General features: G+C 47.0%; 1 protein-coding gene across 1 annotated transcript in view; it reads right to left on the reverse strand.

The window, feature by feature from the left end:
• csmd2 (CUB and Sushi multiple domains 2) overlaps positions 1–18,795 on the reverse strand; it is a 995,459-nt gene that overhangs the window by 623,297 nt on the left and 353,367 nt on the right. Inside the window, exons 13-15 of the mRNA XM_072502405.1 lie at positions 9,990–10,177; positions 4,805–4,993; positions 3,161–3,277 (exon numbers count right to left, since the gene is read on the reverse strand). Of these exons, the coding sequence (XP_072358506.1) occupies positions 3,161–3,277; positions 4,805–4,993; positions 9,990–10,177 (494 nt within the window). The remainder of the gene's footprint in view (positions 1–3,160; positions 3,278–4,804; positions 4,994–9,989; positions 10,178–18,795) is intronic.

An 18,795-nucleotide genomic window follows, 5' to 3' on the forward strand; every position in this document is an offset into this window, starting at 1 on the left:
GCGGCATACTCCTAGAGTATGCTATTTTGGAGGGGGAAGAGCATTGTGAAAGCGGCACCGCCCCCGATTTTGCCGCCAACGTGGATTCTCCGGCCGATCGCCGAACGCAATTTCGCCCCATCCCCCCAGCGCAGTGCGAAGCCGGCAAGAATCACTAATAGTCTCTACCATCGGAGATGTGTGTTGACCACGCTGGGGGGCTCGGAGGATATTGGGGATGTAGCATAGCACTGCCTCCTGACACCTTGGCAGTGACAAGCTGAAAGGAAGTGGGGCCTGAAAAGGGCAAGGCATGAAGGGTGGCATTCAGCGACCCCATAGCGGGCTGTCACTCACCTGGCCTTCACACTGCACCGGTGTGGTGGAGAATACCGGGACCCAGAAGAATCCAGCTTCAAACTGTTCTGGAATGTCCTGATGATTTAAATATGCTAACTCTGTTCATGCCCAGCATTATGCAGAGTTTGGTGCCCGGCGCAAATCCCATTTAGGGTCTCTTCCGGTATTCTCCCAACAGAGCAGGAGTTGCATTGGGCAGAACAGAGCCAGAAAATTGCCACCTGTGTCACTGGAAGGAGTTCTTTGGCCACTGGGAGGAGGCGATTAAGGAGTTTCTTTGTAATAATCTTCCCTGCAGCGTTACTTGCTGGCACCAGCGATTGAGAGGTAGGGAGGTCCTGGGGGAGGGGTGGGGGGGGGGGGGGGGGGGCGAGGGGATTAATGCAAGCGAGGATGATGGGGGCAAGTGCAATGTGTGGGGCTGCTTAGTACCCTCAGTGTCTCAAGAAGCTGGTGACTCCCCCAGAATGAGACCACGCCCATGCTCTCCACACTGAACCCCTTGACCACTCTCACCGGGACCTACCTCACTGACCCCAGTGAGGCCACCCCACTTGCCGGCACACTAGTGATTGCAATAGTTGCTCCTCTTCCTCGTCTCCTGGAGTGCCAGCAGTGACCACTGCTGCCAGGACTGAAAGACTGCTGGCCATCTGATTGGTTCAAATATCTTGGAGGCAGAATCCTCATCCTGAAAAGCCTGCAAATCCCAGCCGCAGGAAGATGCGTGCCTGATCGGAATTTAATTCCACATAATGTATCTCTACTTGGAGAGGCAAGGCTTGATCAGGGACAGTAGGCATGACTTTGTCAGAGAGAGGCAATACCTAACAAATTTGATTGAATATTTTGAGGCGGTGACCAGGTGTGTAGATAAGGGTAGTGCAGTTGATGTAGTTAATATGGGGCGTGGTCCAATGGCCATGCTGCGCCCAAAAAGCAGTTTATCGCAGCACAATGTGGCCGATAAATGCCGGGATACCCCGTCCCCGGGATCTACCCAGCTCGCAACAGCTCAGGGAAAGCCAACGCCATCCCGTGTGATGTTGCGATGTAATTCCTGTTCATTGTGGGCGGGATCACCTTTTGGCTAATCTACAAATGAGAGTGAGACCGCGAGTCACTCTAAAGTGCAGATTCCAAGGTATTTGTGGCTTTGGGATTTATCCCCTTTACCTCGGAGACTTTGGGTGAGTGCCGTTCAGCATTGGTCCCCACAAATGGGGACCAGACAGAATGGCACTCCTGAGGTTCTCCCAGGGGATTGGAGGCCCCCAACTGCATGGCCTTTGGACGGGGTGGTGCTCTGGTACTACTCATGTCATCTGGGCACCCTGGCAGTGCCAGCCTGTCACCTTGTCAATGCCATCTGGGTTACAGCCTGGCACTGCCAAGGTTCCCAGGTGGCACTGCCAGCTGGCAGGGCCACTGCTAGGGAGCCAGGTTGGCACTGCCAAGATGCCAAGCTGGGATTTTTTGTGTGTGCATGATCAGGCGGGGGTGCCCTGTATGGGTCTTGGGAGGGGAAGGAGGGCTGGGCAGGTATCCCATAATGCGTTCGGGCTGGGGGGTTTGAGGTTGCTTTGGTGGCCTCGGAGTTCTCCTGCTTCACTGAGGAGTTCCGGTGAGCAGAATTCCCCAGTGTACAAAACGGGGCTATGTGCGGCCTCGGCCGTGCATTCCCTGCTGAGGCTCCATATACAACACAAGTCGTGTTTTATAGCCATGTGTTTCATGGCGCTGCGAACGCCAGGAAACACGCAGCTAAATGAGCCCGCTCTGGGACTTAGTTCCCAATTAGCTGAATCGCACCGATGGATTTCAGCAAGCGTTTGATACGGTTCCCATGGGAGACTTATAAAGAAGTCAAATGCACAGGGGGTACAGTGTAATTTAATATGGTGTATTCCAAATTGGCTGAGTTGTAGGAGACACAGGGTGATGACAGAAGGCTGCTTTAGTGATTAGAAGCCAGTGTCCAGTGACGCACCATAGGGATAAAAGCAAATTACTGCAGATGCTGGAATCTGAAACAAAAGAGAAAATGTTGGAAAATCTCAGCAGGTCTGGCAGCATCTGTAGGGAGAGGAAAGAGCTAACGTTTCAAGTCCGATGACTCTTTGTCAAAGCTAACAGACAGAGAAAGTGGGAAATATTTATACTGTGGAGTGAGAATGAAAGATGAGTCATAGCCACATAAACCCAGGGAAACCGGGTGCTAATGGCCACAGAAACCAAGGGGAAAGAGTGCTAATGGCAGTCCCCAGAGAGGACAAAAGATGTGAACGGCCAAACAGCAGAGAAACTAACATCAGAGGATGAACTGTGGATGTGGGGGAGGGGCAGGGGAAGCAAAGAGGTGAAAGGGTAAGGAAAGTTGGATAAGATGGGAGGGGAGAGGTTTAAACATATATTAAGAAAAAAATGGTAAAAGACAGTTCAAATGAAATGAGATGAAAGCAAATGGGTCGAGGTGGGGTAGAGCTGATCATCTGAAGTTGTTGAATTCAATGTTGAGACCGAGAAGGCTGCAGCGAGCCTAACTGGAAGATGAGATGCTGTTCCTCCAATTTGCGTTGAGCTTCACTGGGACATTGCAGCAGGCCAAGAACAGATATGTGGGCATGGGATCATGGGAGCAGGGTCTTTTGTTAAAATGGCAAGCAATGGGAAGATCAGGGTCCTGAATGCAAAGCACCTCATCATTTGTAGCCTCAATATCCTGCAGGATGTTGGCTTATAAAATTGAGACAAGCCTTTTTTTAAAAATAGATTTCCTAATATTTTACACCAGGTACCTCAAATATATTATTAATGTTACCTTTGCCATGTGATGTCTCCACGGTCCAGGTGCAATTCAGAGAATTCCGATAAAAATCAGGAAACCCAGGAGAGAGGATGGTTCCACTTGATCCATGGATGTAACCTCCACACAAAGCTAAAAATGAACAAAGTTGAGTTCATAGCATTCCATAATTAAGAGCCAAGAAACTATACAAATGTTCTGCACTGGTGATAATGTTAACTTAAAGTGTATACTTCAACTGCATTTGCTCAATGTGTCAATTCAAGTTGTAATCCAAACTTGCAAACCAACACATTTTCTGAAAAAGGCATTCCTGCAAAGACTTATCACAGATTGTACCCAAAATGACAATAAATCAAATTCAAACAGGTAATATAAAAAAAATTACAGGGTAATCAAAGCCAAATTATGCATTCAGCGCCATCCATTTGTTCAAATCTTTCTATTTTTGACACCACAGGCACATCAGCACCCTTCTTTTTAGCTAAACCCTTAGGTAACATTGTTTTTATTCACTCATTGCTGCCAAACCCACTATTTGTTGGCCATCCTTTATTGCTCTTTAACAAGTGGCTTAAAGGCCGTAAGGTATGTTAAGAACCAGCCACATTAACATGGGTCTAGAGTCACATATGGGCCAATTGAGGTAAGGATGGCAGATTTCCTTCCCGTAGTGAACCAGATGTGCTTTTTCAACAATCAATGATATTTGTGATAGTCACTGAGACTAGCTTTATATTCCAGATTTATTAATTGAATTAAAGTTCAACAGGTGCCATGGTGGGATTTGAACCCATATTCCCAGAGCATTAGTCTGGGCCTCTGGATTACCAGTCCAGTGATATTACTATTACGCCATCATCTCCCCAAAAGGTGTTCATCAAAATGTGGCCAATCATCAGTGGTAAAACTGTTGAAAGGTACAGAACACCCTCACCAATGAGCAAATTAGGGAGAGCTAATGAAAACTGAATAGAACCAAATTTAAAGATACAAATGTTAACCCAATGCAAAATCAATATTACTAAGCACCTCCCTCCACACCACAACTTTTTCACTAATAGCAGAAAGGAATTATATGCAATCCTGTGCCCCTGCTAATGGCTAAGCCATAAACAACTGTTTAAAGATGCGCTCCAGGACTGTGGGAAATGTCCTCAGTCAAAACGCTGATTGGCAAGTTTGTACGTTCCTATTTCTGCTCAAAAATATGGAAATTTATAAACTCACACGCATCACAGTTTTAACTCTGCTTCTTATTGCACCACAAGATATAGTTTTAGATCAGTAATGCACAAAGAATTGATAAAAAATCACCATAATTCCAGATTATTAACAGCCATGTCGCCCTTATTCTCTCCTCTGCTCCCAACCCCAGCAAATTATTTCGCTCAGCCAAGCGGGTGGAAGGAGAATGAGGGAGTGAACAGTCCCATCTGTTAACTGACTGACTGTCTGCCTGCCTGTTGTCAATATGTTGTCTGCTTGGCAGGTTATGAATTGACGTGACAAGGGACCTTCCCTTCTCAGTTCATTTTCCTTCCCTCTTCCCTCGCAACCAGGTTAAGAATGGCAAGGGGCAAATGCGGACTTTCATGGACATTCACTCCGAGATTTTGATACACTCCAGTAGCATGTCCATGAAAACGCGATGCATACCTTCACAGCTGGGCAAAGCACGACTCCATTGGTAATTGGGTTCACAAACAAGAGCTTTGTCATCGCTTAGGGTGTATCCTGGGTCACAACTAAAGGTCACAGAAGATCCAATGTATAAAAGATTTCCATTGCGCTGACCATTTACAGGAATTCCAGGATCCAAGCACGAATCAGATTGTAGTTTCACAGCTGAAAATGTAATCAGTGAACCTGAATCAGAAGTAGTTTGCTGATAAGCTACCACATTCTAATTAATTGGAAAGTACCTGGAATTAAACAGGTACCAGTATCTTGAACAGGACACACAGCTAATTGTGAACAAAATGCTGGCATCTCTTTACAGTCTAAGTTGAAAATGGACAATGACGCAAAAGTAAGGTTTTGCTAAACCTGAAAAATGTTATTCATACCTAGTTGCTGATGAACAATTCTGCTTGAAATTAATTCAATGCCAACAGAATATCATCATGAATTAATGCTTTAGATTTGTGCTTTTGAACAGGTCAATATCATCATCTTGCAGAAAATCTTTTGTTCGGTAAACTCTTGGGATGAAGATTACAATCTTATCCCATTATGTTTGCAATAAAAAATTGTTCAATGTAACCAAAATTAAAATACGCAGTGTTACGGTCTTTGAAGCAGCTCCCATCAATCTGGCTACTGACCTGGTTCAATTAACAAGATGATATAAAGTGTGAATATATTGAAAGGTAGAGGGCGGGGGGGGAGACACAGAGCAAGTCACAGAACAAATAAGAGAAAGAAAGGGGGGGGACAAATGCATCCAAGAGAAACATGGGAGACAGACAGAAGGGAAGGAAACTATAAGAGATCAGTTGGCGGGCAAATTAATGCCTGCACCACAATGTACATAAACAACTGTAAATACATATTCTGGTCAAGTCTGCAAAAGAAATATTTTCATTAAGGGTGGTTATTGTTGCAGCTGTCGGTTGGAACTACTTCTTTTGTTGATCTATGTGTTGGTCTTTTTGGCCCTGTGAATTTGTGATATAAAATGTTAAAAAGCTCAATAAAAATATATATATATATTTTTTAATGGATTTTGGAGAGGACAACTGTGATTTAAAAACCGCCAGTTAAATACTTAAGAGCATCTCTTGGCCTGCAGAGTACACAAAAAGTGAAACTGATTCATCTACACTTTCAATTATTTGGTTTGAACTTTGATGCGGTCATGGCCTATGTGCATAATCTAAATAAGTCAGAATTGCCTTGTGGCTGGGGCAGCTCTCGTTGGGCGGCACGGTGGCACAGTGGTTATCACTACTTCCTCAGCGTCAGAGACCCAAGTTCGATTCCGATCTCTGGTGACTGCCCGTGTGGAGTTTGCACATTCTTCCTGTGTCTGCATAGGTTTCCTCTGGGTGCTCTGGTTTCCTCCCAAAGATGTGCAGGTTGGGTGAATTAGCCATGCTACATTGCCCCTAGTTGGGTTACGGGGATAGGGTGCTCTTTCAGAGGGGCGGGGCAGGCTCGATGGGCCGTATTGCCTCCTTCTGCACTGTCGGGATTCTATGAAATGCGAATGAAGGAGAATCTACAGCCAGAGAGCAGCAGATGAGTCTATCGCCTATATGGCTCACCCAGGTTAAAATAGAGAATGGCTGTTGCCACATATTCACTCCTGCAGCCTGAAAGGCTTCTTTTAGTGAAGGTCATTGGTGAAGTGGAGTTCTATGATTCTGCAATTTGATGTACAGGGCACGTTATGTTGCCAATGCTATTAGATGAGAAACCTAAGGGTCATAAACTTTAAATTGCAAAATTGCACACATAAAATGTAGTAATTTGTCAGAAGGACCAGCAGTAAATGGCCCGAAAGCTGATGAATTGTTGTGGGAAACAAATTGGCTTACCAATGTCCTTCAGAAAAGAGAGACTACCCCCCTATCCAACTGAGCAAGGCTGCATGCAGCATCATACCAAAACTCTTGACTTGTGATGCCCTCTTTACTGTTGAAACAATTGCGAACAGAAGTCAAAGCATCATCTTTTCAGGACATTGGGGATGTCCAATTGTGCCTTTACCAATGTTGTTCACATTCTCAGCTCAAATAACAAAATAAACTGCTGACATATATCATTAGATTCAAAAGTCTAAAGAAGTTTATTTTTGCCCAGTCAGTCTTGCAATTAATGATACCATGCAAGCAACATTTTTGAGAAAGGATATATTGACTGGCTCTTGTACTGAGTTTATTTGTATTGTACCATTGATAACTTGAGTGTCTCATGTAATTTAAGCATATTATCCAGCTTCTCAATTAATGTGACTTCCAGCGTGCAAGGTGCTGAGTTTCATCTATAAACTGTCTCTGTACACTGAGTACATTAAAAATCTTGGGAAGCCTAATCATTAACGGTATCATAAACATGTCAAAATTGGCAACTGCCTTTCATCAGCTATTTTTCTTTTACCTGAACTGCATATGAATGAATTTAACAAGCATCACAGTATCAGTCCTCACAAGCTCGCATGTGTGACAAGTTGACAGAGGAAGAGTTTAACATTTTCTATGTATTCCATACAGAGAGAAAAAACACAGATATATTGTGGTATGGTCAGCTCTGGATGGCTATTCATGGATATTAAAGTAACTTGGCAAGGATGTGGGAGCCTGGCGGTAATATCAGAGAATGATATCAAGTTGTAAAGAATATTAGGTGAGACAAATAATGTGAGATTAGGAAATAGAAAGGTAAATTGGTAGATTCAGTCTAAGTTGGAAAGTAATAAAGTCATTAGGGTTGCAGTGCTTGAATGTGAGTGCCACATGGAAAGATGGTGTCATGGCAATAACAGAGATCTGGCTCAAAGAAGGGCAAATATTCCTGGATACAAATTGTTCAAGAAAGATAGGAAAGAAAGGAGGAGGAAGGTAGTATCGAGAAAGGAGGACATTGCAGTGCTGGAGCGTGAGAGGATATCCCACGCGGGGCACAAATCAAATCTATTTGGCTTGGGCAGCTGGCACAGTGGTTAGCACTGCTGCCTCACAGCACTAGGAACCAGGGTTCAATTTCGGCCTTGGGTCACTGTCGTGTGGAGTTTGCACATTCTCCCCTTGTCTGTGTGGGTTTCCTCCGGGTGCTCCAATTTCCTTCCCAGCCCAAAGATGTGCGGGTTAGGCTGATTGGTCATATTAAATTGCCCCTTTGTGCCCAGGAATGTGCAGGTTAGCTAATGGGGTTACTGGGTTAAGGCAGAGTGGATGGGTGAGTGGACATGGGAGAGTGGTCTTTCGAAGGGTCAGTGCAGACCTGATGGGCCAAATTGCCTCCTTCTGCATTGCAGGGATTCTTTGTGTAACTGAGGAACAGAAATGGTGCAATTTACAGTGCTCGGTGTAATCTATAGGCCAACAAACAATGGGAAAGGTGTTGAGAAACAAATGTGCAAGGACATTACAGAGAATTGCAAGAAGCAGTTAGAAGAGGGTCTTTATTTATTCAAATATAGACTGGTACAGTAGCATAAAGGGCAGAGTGGGGCAAAAGTTCCTCGAGTGTGTTCAGGAGAACTTTCTACAGCAGTATGTTCCCAGTCCAATGAGAAAGGAGGCATTGCTGGACCTGGTTCTTGGGAATGAGGTAGACCAAGTGGATCGAATGTCAGTCGGAGAATTTTTAGGAGACAGTGATCATTGCATCATAATGCTTAGGTTGGCTATAGAAAGGAACAAGGAACCTGCTCTTCCTGATATATATATATTATTGCCCTAGACTTTGGTGTACAGGGCACAATTTCAAAATTTGCAGCTGATACAACACTTCTGAAGTGTGTTAAACCAAAAGGAAGATTGTGTAAAACTTCAGAAGGACATACACACGTTGGTAAAATGGGCAGACAGTAGCTGATTAAATTTATTGTCGAGAATTATGACACGATTCATGTTGGTAGGAAGAATATGGAGAGACAATATGCAGAAGGGTACAACTGAAAAGAAGGTGGCAGGAGCAGAGCGATCTGGGTGTATATCTACATAAACTATTGAAGGTGGCAGGGCAGGTTGAGAGAGCTGTTAATAAAGCATATGCCATCCTTGCCTTTATCAATAAGGGCATAGAGTACAAAAGTAAGGAAGTTACGTTAGACCTGTATAAAATCCTGGCTTGGCCTTAACTGGAGCATTGCATCCAGTCTAGGCACTACACGTTACAAAGAATGAGAAGGCATTAGAGAGGATGCAGAAAAGACTCACTAGAATGGTTCTAGTGATCAAGAGCTTCAGTTGCATGCAAAGATTGGAGAAGTTGGCACTGTTCTCCACGGAGAAGAGAAGGTTTGATCGAGATATTTAAAATCATGAGGGGTCTAGTCAGAATAGACAGGGAGAGACTATTCACATTAGTGGATGGGTTGAGAACCAGAGGGCACAGATTTAAGGGGTGGGATTCTCCCAGCCCTGCGCCGGACTGGAGAATCCCCGTGAATGGGCCACGCCAACCCGTCACCGGCACGGAATTCTCCGCAGTGCTCTACATGGCCGGCCCGCCGATTCTCCGGCCCGGAAGGGCCGAGCTGAGCCCCACTGGCGCCATTCTAACCTGCTGTGCCCCGGCGGAACCTCGGCGTGTAAGGGTCGGGTGGCGGCCTGTGGGAGTGGCCCATTCACGCCGTCGTAAAACGCGACGCCGTTGATGGCGGCGTGGACACTCTGCCGCGGGATTGGAGAATCCCTCCCAAGGTACTTGCCAAAAGAAGCAATGATGAAATAAGGAAAAGCATATTCAGGCAAAGAGTGGTTAGTATCTGGAATGCACTGCCTAAGTTTCTGCTGGACGCAGTTAATTGATGCTTTCAAAAGTAAATTGGATCATCACCTGGAAGGGAAATAACTGCAGGGCTATGGGGAAAAGGCAAGGGAGAGTTGAGGGAGGTGAATTGCTCATTCAGGGGGCCAGCACAACATGAAGGACTGAATGGCTTCCTTCTGTCTGTGCTGTAAAAAGCATTCCATGATTGTATTCTGAAATACAGGCAGAGCAATGTTCCCATGGGTAAAATATAAAGCATTGATCGGTCATTGAGGTATTATCTTTGACAACCACCCCTGTGATAACTGGAACTTTGAAGAAAATAGACGAGAATCTGCTGGCTGCAGTCAATCAGCCATCCAGGATTTGCAGATGTGTATTGAATTTCCAAATGACTTACTTTCAAACCGAATTTGGAACCCAACATCTGAGTGGCTTTTGTCAGTAGAGAACAGGAGGTAAATATAGTTGCTGGTGCTGATCAGAAACTGAGGTACTTGAGTACCATGGTAGAGGCCGATCAATGGTGAGGAGTAAGATTTTCCATCGCGGACTTCCAAGGTGTCATAGTTCACTTCGGTTTTAAACCTGAAAAGAGAGAGTTAAAAGTTATTATCAGAGTATGAAATATCATTTGCTGTGATGAACAGATACATACATTTGGGCAGGATTTTCTGGCCATCCCTGCCGGTGGGAACTTCCAGTCCAATTGATGTCACCCCTCCGCGCCCCCGCCGTGCAACGGGTTCCCCAGGGTGCAAACAATGGGAAACTCTGTTGACAGTGGCAGGACCGGAAGAACATTTTGTATCAGAGTCACCACAACGCAGGAGGCCATTTGGCCAATTGCGACTCCACCGACCCTCTCCGAAAGAGCACCCTACCGAGGCCCACTCCCGCCCTATTCCTGTAACCCCACATAACCTTTTTGTGGACACGAAGAGGCAATTTGACATGACCAATCCACCTAACCTACACATCTTTGGACTGTGGGAGGAAATCGGAGCACCCGACAGAAACCCACGCAGACACGGGGAGAACACACAAACTCCACACACCCAAGGCCTGAATCAAACCCGGGCCACTGGTGCTGTGAGGCAGCCATGCTAATCACTGTGCCACCCCATATGTTATTATCTTCTCTGCTCAGCTATGGTCAGAAACCATATATAAGGCAACTATTGCTGCAAACTGAGGTCCTAACAATTCTTCACAGTTGTGCTAGTACTAAGCACTGATATGCCCCTCAAAACTAATTCTGTGTTTGAAACAGTACATCTCAAGAAGCAAAAATCCCAATCAGCAGTTGATACAAAAGAGCTCAGAAATATTTGCCTTGTACATTGATTGCATGGCCAAATGGTGGTCCTACAACTTCACTGTTATCCTTCCTCAACGCCAACAGCAAGAAACATTAAATATTTCAAGTCATGCTAGAAGCATTAAGACCAGGGATGTCTATCTTGTCAGAATATTGGGCATGATGCAGTTAGGAAAACTCTCAATTGTCCATAATTTAACACCGTATGCAACTTTTTTTGTCATGCGCTGGTGGGGAGTAAACCGTTCCATGTAATGAGAATTAGATGGCACTTTATAACAGGTACTGCATATATATTTTAATGGCATGTTTATGTGGCAGTTAGTATAATTTAGATGGAGGGAAAGTGAATGCAGTTTATTTCTGTTTTCAAATCTAGTGGCCGGGATTCTCCGGTCTCCAACGGCGAAATCGCGTTTGGCAATTGGCTGGAGAATCCCCGTTTTCATCAAAATCGGGGGCGGCACCGCTTTTGCAATGCCCTGCCCCCTACAAAACAGCATACTTGTAGAGTACGCCGCATGCCGTCAGGACGGCCTCAGGATGTCACCTGAGGCCCTCCCCCGAAGCTCTGCCCCGATGGGCCGAGTTCCCGAAGGCGTGGGTCACTCATGGTATTTATTTTCATGAATCGGCGTGGCGGCTGTGGACTGAGTCCAGCACTGTCAGTCAGGTGGGAGCCGTTCCGCAGGCAGGGGGGGCTTTGACGGGGGTTGGGGCACTGGTGGGGGGTGTTCCAGGGTGGCAAGCCTGGTTAAAAGGGGGCAGTCTTTGGCAGACTGGGTTCGCGTGCGGCCGGCGTCATGTTGCAAGGCGCGGCCGCTGTAGGCTGCCGCCGTGTGTATGCGCGGCAACAGACTCGGAAATTCTCGGGCCGTATCTGTAGCTAAAACCGTGGGCTTTACGCTGCGTAGCTGCTAGCCCCCCACCAGACAGAGGATCGGTGCAACTTTTGCGCCTTTTTTTGGTGTAAAACTGCACTGTTCCATGCTGGCGTCAGCATTTAGTCTTCAAATTGGAGAATCCAGCCCAGTGTACTGTACGGTTGTGGGAACTGAACAGGCAATGGGACATTTGTATAATTTATTGTAAGATTAAATGTCGATGCTTTTAAAAGGAATATCTTCTGTCCTAAAAGGGAGACCCCTAATTTTAAAATAGTGCCCCGCGGTTCTGGACTCACCCACAAGAGGAAACATCCTTTCCATGTCCACCTTATCAAGACCATTCAGGACCTTATATACTTCAATAATGTCACCCCTCACCCTACTAAACTCCAGTGGAAACAAGCACAGTCGGTCTAACCTTTCCTCATTAAGAAGTGTTGGACAATAAATTTTGTGAATTCCATACATTTTCCTGTTAGATCCAGCTGATAATACATAGCAAAGAGTTGAAGATTCTAATTTAAAATTAGACATAATAGCAGTGATCCAATAAAATAAACACAGCTGGCCAGAAATGGTCACAGATGGCTACAAAGACATAGGAGAGGATGGAACATTCATGATAGCAAAGCATATATATTTGTTGCAAGCCAAAAATAGGAACGATAGGTTTGAGAGGCAGCAAAGCGAAGCAGACAGTGAAGAGAACCAGGAAATAGAGAAAGCAAGAATCAATATGCAGGTGGACTTGGAAAATCAGATTGGTAGTGGATCCCAAGAAAGGGAATTTGTGGAATGTTTAAGAGACGGGTTTTTGGAGCAGATTGTGGTAGAGCCCACGAGGGAACAGGCAATTCTGGATTTGGTGATGTGTAATGAAGCAAACTTAATTAGGGATCTGAAGGTGAAGGAACCCTTAGGGAGCAGTGACCACAATATGATAGAATTTACCCTGCGGTTTGAGAGGGAGAAGCTAGAATCAGATGTAACGGTCTTACAATTAAATAAGGGTAACTACAAAGACATGAGGGAGGAGCTGGTCAGAGTTGATTAAAAAGGAGCCTAGCAGGGAAGACAGTGGAACAGCAATGGCAGGAGTTTTGGGGGGTTATTTGGGAGGCGCAGCAGAAATTCATCCCAGGAAGGAGGAAACATGCTAAGGGGAGGACAAGGCATCCATGGTTGACGAGGGAAGTCAAGGACAGCATAAAAGAAAAAGAAAAAGTACACAAAGTGGCGAAGATTAGTGAGAAGCCAGAAGATTGGGAAACCTTTTAAAGTGAGTAGAGGACAACTAAAAAAGCAATAAGGGAGGAGAAGATGAAATATGAGTGCAAACTAGCTAGTAATATAAAAGAAGATCGAAATAATTTTTTCAATATATAAAAGGTAAGAGAGTGGCAAAAATAGACATTGGGCCACTGGAAAACGTGGCTGGAGAAGTAATAATAGGAAACAAAGAATTGGCATATGACCTGAATAGTTACTTTGCATCAGTCTTCATGGTGGCAGACACCAGTGGAATGCCAGAGCTCCAGGAGAATCAGGGGGCAGTGATGAGTGCAGCGGCCTTCACGAAGGAGAATGTTCTGGGGAAACTGAAAGGTCTGATGGTGGATAAGTCACCTGGACCGGATGGACTACACCCCAGGGTTCCAAAAGAGATAGCTGAGGAGATTGTGGAGGCATTGGTGATGATCTTTCAGGAATCGCTGGAGGCAGAAAGGGTGCCAGAGGACTGGAAAGTGGCTAATATAACACCATTGATTAAGAAGGGAGGGAGGCAGAAGACGGGAAATTATAGGCCAGTTAGCTTGACTTTGGTAATTGGTAAGATTTTAGAGTCCGTTATTAAAGATGAGATCGGGCAGCATGGTGGCGCAGTGGTTAGCATTGCTGCCTCACGGTGCCGAGGTCCCAGGTTCGATCCCGGCTCTGGGTCACTGTCTGTGTGGAGTTTGCACATTCTTCCCGTATTTGCGTGGGTTTCACACCCACAACCCAAAGATGTGCAGGGTAGATGGATTGGCCAAGCTAAAATTGCCCCTTAATTGCAAAAATTAATTGGGTACTCTAAAAAAAATTTTTTTTTAATTTTAATGAGATCGCGGAGTACTTGGAAGTGCATGATAAAATAGGACTGAGTCAGCATGGCTTTGTCAAAGGGAAGTCGTGTCTATGAAATCTGTTAGAGTTCTTTGAGGAAGTAACAAGGAAATTAGACAAAGGAGAACCAGTAGACATGATGTATTTAGATTTCCAGAAGGCCTTTGACAAGGTGCCGCATAGGAGACTGTTAAATATTTTAAGAGCCCATGGTGTTAAGGGTAAGATCCTGGTATGGATAGAGGATTGGCTGACTGGCAGAAGACAGGGAGTGGGGATATAGGGGTCTTTTTCAGGATGGCAGCCGGTAACTAGTGGTGTGCCTTAGGGGTGGGTGCTAGGACCACAACTTTTCACAATATACATTAATGATCTGGAAGAAGGAACTGAAGGCACTGTTGCTACGTTTTCAGATGATAAAATATCTGCAGAAGGACAGGTAGCGTTGAGGAAGCAAGGGGGCTGCAGAGGGATTTGGACAGGCTAGGAGAGTGGGCAATGAATTGGCAGATGAAATACAATGTGGAAAAGTGTGAGGTTATGCACTTTGGAAAGAGGAATTTAGGCATAGATTATTTTCTAAATGGGGAAATGCTTAGGAAATCAGAAACATAAAGGGAATTGGGAGTCCTTGTTTGCGATTCTCTTAAGGTTAACGTGCAGGTTAGGAAGGCAAATGCAATGTTAGCATTCATGTCAAGAGGGCTAGAATACAAGACCAGGGATGTACTTCTGAGGCTGTATCAGGCTCTGGTCAGACCCCATTTGGAATATTGTGAGCAGTTTTGGGCCCCATATCGAAGGAAAGATGTGCTGGCCTTGGAAAGGGTCCAGAGGAGGTTCACAAGAATAATCCCTTGAATGAACAGCCTGTCGTATGAGGAATGGTTGAGGACTCTGGGTCTGTTCTCGGAGTTTAGAAGGATGAGGGGAGATCTTATTGAAACTTATAGGATACTGTGAGGTCTTGATAGAGTTGATGTGGAGAGAATGTTTCCACTTGTAGGAAAAATTAGAACCAGAGGATACAATCTCAGACTAAAGGGATGGTCCTTTAAAACAGAGATTTTAAAAAAAAATTTAGCGTACCCAATTAATTTTTTCCAATTAAGGGGAAATTTAGTGTGGCCAATCCACCTACCCTGCACATCTTTTGAGTTGTGGGGGCGAAACCCATGCGACCACGAGGAGAATGTGCAAACTCCACATGCACAGTGATCCAGAGCCGGGATCAAACCTGGGACCTTGGTGCCGTGAGGCAGCAGTGCTAACCACATTGCTTCTTTAAAACAGAGATGAGGAGGAATTTCTTCAGCCAAAGGGTGGTGAATCTGTGGAACTCTTTGCCGCAGATGGCTGTGGAGGCCAAATCACTGAGTGTCTTTAAGATAGAAAGGTTCTTGATTGATAAGGGGATCAGGGGTTATGGGGAGAAGGCAGTGGAATGGGGCTGAGAAAAATATCAGCCATGATTGGACGGCAGAGCAGACTCAATGGGCCGAGTGGCCTAATTCTGCTTCTATGTCTTCTGGTCTAAAATGGAGAGGGTCCAAGGATTTCCATCAACAAACTACAGAGGATAGAGTCTTTCTGATTGCTACAAGATGCAAATCTAAAATACTCAAATTGGAATCATAGAATTTACAGTGCGGAAGGAGGCCATTCAGCCCATCGAGTCTGCACAGGCAATTACAAAGAGCATCCAGTCCACGTATCTACCCTATCCCCGTAACCCAGTAACCCCCACTTAACCTTTTTGGACACTAAGGGCAATTTAACATGGCCAACCCACCTAACCCGCCCATCTTTGGACTGTGGGATTGATGCACGATCAATTACAATTAAAGACGAGGTAGTAACATAACTGAAGGCTTTAATAGACTAGAACTGTTCCCCAGCAGCTTCGGTACAGAATGAGGGCTGCTGGGGCGGCACCGGTTCCTATACCCCGCCTGTCAGGGCGGAGCTACATACCAAACAGCCAATGGTAAACTCCTAGGTTTAACCAATGGTCTTCAGCCTCTCGGGTACTGCAATACCTGATAATACCACATTTACCCCCTGTTAAAAAAGAGTCCGGCGGGGGTGGTGGCCAGTGGTTACAATTGCATCGAACATGGTATGATCAGATATGGAGGTTCCGTGATACCTCCTTACAGGGTTGTCGAGAATATTTACAAGCGTGGAAGATATATACCTTCAGTGTTCATTTACAGTTACAGTTACACTGAAGCAATCAGTCGGTCGGGTGGCCTGGTCATCCTCCTGGATCGTCTGAGCTTCGGTGGTGATTCAGGTGGGCTCCGGGCGTCTGCGACTCTGGGAGCGTGGCTTCGGCCTCCATGGCAGCTTCGTCACCCCGAGATGGCACTGGTGGTGCAAACGGTTGACACGAGAGGGGGGCGCCTGTAGGGGGCGTCGGTGGGTGGGAGGGCCTAGACAGGAGCGGCGGGAAGACTGACCCTCCTGTGAGGTGCTGAGGAGGGGGTGGGGGTGGGGGGGGGGGGGGCGGTGGGGTAATGGTTCGGGTGCACGTGGGGTTCCGGAGGGCGCCAGGTCCCGAAGGGAGACTGTATCTTGCCGGCCGTCAGGGAACACCACGGAGGCGTACTGGGTGTTAGCGTCCAGCAGGTGGACCCTCTCGACCAACGGGTCCGACTTGTGCGCCAGCACGTGCGTCCGAAGCAGGATGGGTCCGGGTGTCGCTAACCAGGTTGGGAGCGAGGTCCTGGAGGAGGACTTCCTGGGGAAGACAAGGAGACGTTCATGAGGTGTCTGGTTGGTAGTTGTACAGAGCAGTGACCGGATGGCGTGGAGGGCCTCCGGGAGGACTTCTTGCCAGCGGGAGACTGGGAGATTCCTGGATCGTAGGGCCAGTAGAACGGTCTTCCACACCATTCCGTTCTCCCTCTCTACCTGCCCGTTTCCCCGGGGGTTGTAACTGGTCGTCCTGCTTGAGGCAATGCCCCTGCTGAGCAGGAATTGACGCAGTTCGTCGCTCATAAAGGAGGACCCCCTATCACTGTGTATGTACGCGGGGAATCCGAACAGTGTAAAGATACCCTGGAGGGCCTTGATGACGGTGGCTGCGGTCATGTCGAGGCAGGGGATGGCGAATGGGAACCGGGAGTACTCGTCAATCACGTTCAGGAAGTACGTGTTGTGGTCGGTTCAAAGGGGCGGGAAGCCTTTATCAGGTACACCCTCTCTGGCCTGTAGAAGTGCGGTTTGCACTCCGTGCAGATTTGGCAGTCCATGGTGGCTGTCCTGACCTCCTTGATGGAGTAGGGCAGGTTGCGGGTCTTAATGAAGTGGAAAAAATGAGTGACCCCGGATGGCAGAGGTCCTCGTGGAGGGCTCAGAGGCGGTCCACTTGTGCGGTGGCACATGTGCCGCGGGACAGGGCATCAGGAGGCTCGTTTAGCTTCCCGGGACGATAGAAGATCTCGTAGTTGTAGGTGGAGAGTTCTATCCTCCACCGCAAGATCTTGTTTTTTATCTTGCCCCGCTGTGTATTATCGAACATGAACGCCACCGACCGTTGGTCAGTGAGGAGAGTGAATCTCCTGCCGGCCAGGTAATACCTCCAATGTCGCACAGCTTCGACTATGGCTTGTGCCTCTTTTTCGACGGAGGAATGGCGAATTTCTGAAGCATGGAGGGTACGGGAGAAGAAGGCCACGGGTCTGCCCGCTTGGTTGAGGGTGGCGGCCAGAGCTACGTCGGACGCATCGCTCGCGACCTGGAAGGGGAGGGACTGGTTGATGGCGCGCATCGTGGCCTTTGCAGTGTCTGCTTTGATGCGGCTGAAGGCCTGGCGGGCCTCCGTCGACAGGGGGAAGGTTGTGGACTGGATTAAGGGTTGGGCTTTGTCTGCGTAGTTAGGGATTCACTGGGCGTAATAGCTGAAAAACCCGAGGCAGCGCTTCAGGGCCTTGGGGCAGTGAGGGAGGGGGAACTCCATAAGGGGGCGCATGCGTTCAGGGTCGGGGCCTATAACTCCATTTCGCACTACGTAGCCTATAATGGCTAGACGGTCGGTGTGAAATACGCATTTATCCTTATTATACGTTAAGTTAAGGATTTTCACGGTCTGGAGAAATTTTCGGAGGTTGGTGTCGTGGTCCTGCTAGTCATGGCCGCAGATGGTGACGTTATCAAGATACGGGAACGTTGCGCGTAAGCCGTACCGGTCAACCATTCGGTCCATCTCGCGTTGGAAGACCGAGACCCCGTTAGTGACACCAAAGGGAACCCTTAAAAATGATAGAGCCGCCCATCTGCTTCGAAGGCAGTGTATTTGCGGTCACTAGTTACGGAGGGGTAGCTGATGGTAGACGGACTTGAGATACACCGTGGAGAAGACCTTGTATTGCGTGATCCTGTTTACCAGGTCGGATATGCGGGGGACAGGGTACGCATCCAGTTGCGTAAACCCGTTGATGGTCTGACTGTAGTCAATGACCATCCTATGTTTCTCCCCAGTCTTCACCACCACCACTTGAGCTCTCCAAGGACTGTTGCTAGCTTCAATGACCCCTTCCCTTAGTAGCCTTTGGACCTCTGACCCGATGAAGGTCCGGTCCTGGACACTGTACCGTCTGCTCTTGGTGGCGACGGGTTTGCAATCCGGGGTGAGGTTCGCAAACAGGGAAGGCGGGTCGACCTTAAGGGTCACGAGGCCGCAGACAGTAAGAGGGGGTATAGGGCCGCCGAATTTGAAGGTCAGGCTTTGCAAGTTACATTGGAAGTCTAACCCTAGGAGTGTAGCCGCGCAGAGGTGCGGCAGGACATAAAGGCGGAACTTGTTGAATTTCCTGCCTTGGACTGTGAGGTTTGCTAGGCAGAACCCCTTTATCTCCACCGAGTGTGACCCGGAGGCCAGGGAGATT

Source organism: Scyliorhinus torazame, chromosome 1 (assembly GCF_047496885.1).
Source record: "Scyliorhinus torazame isolate Kashiwa2021f chromosome 1, sScyTor2.1, whole genome shotgun sequence".
Lineage (NCBI taxonomy): Eukaryota > Metazoa > Chordata > Chondrichthyes > Carcharhiniformes > Scyliorhinidae > Scyliorhinus > Scyliorhinus torazame.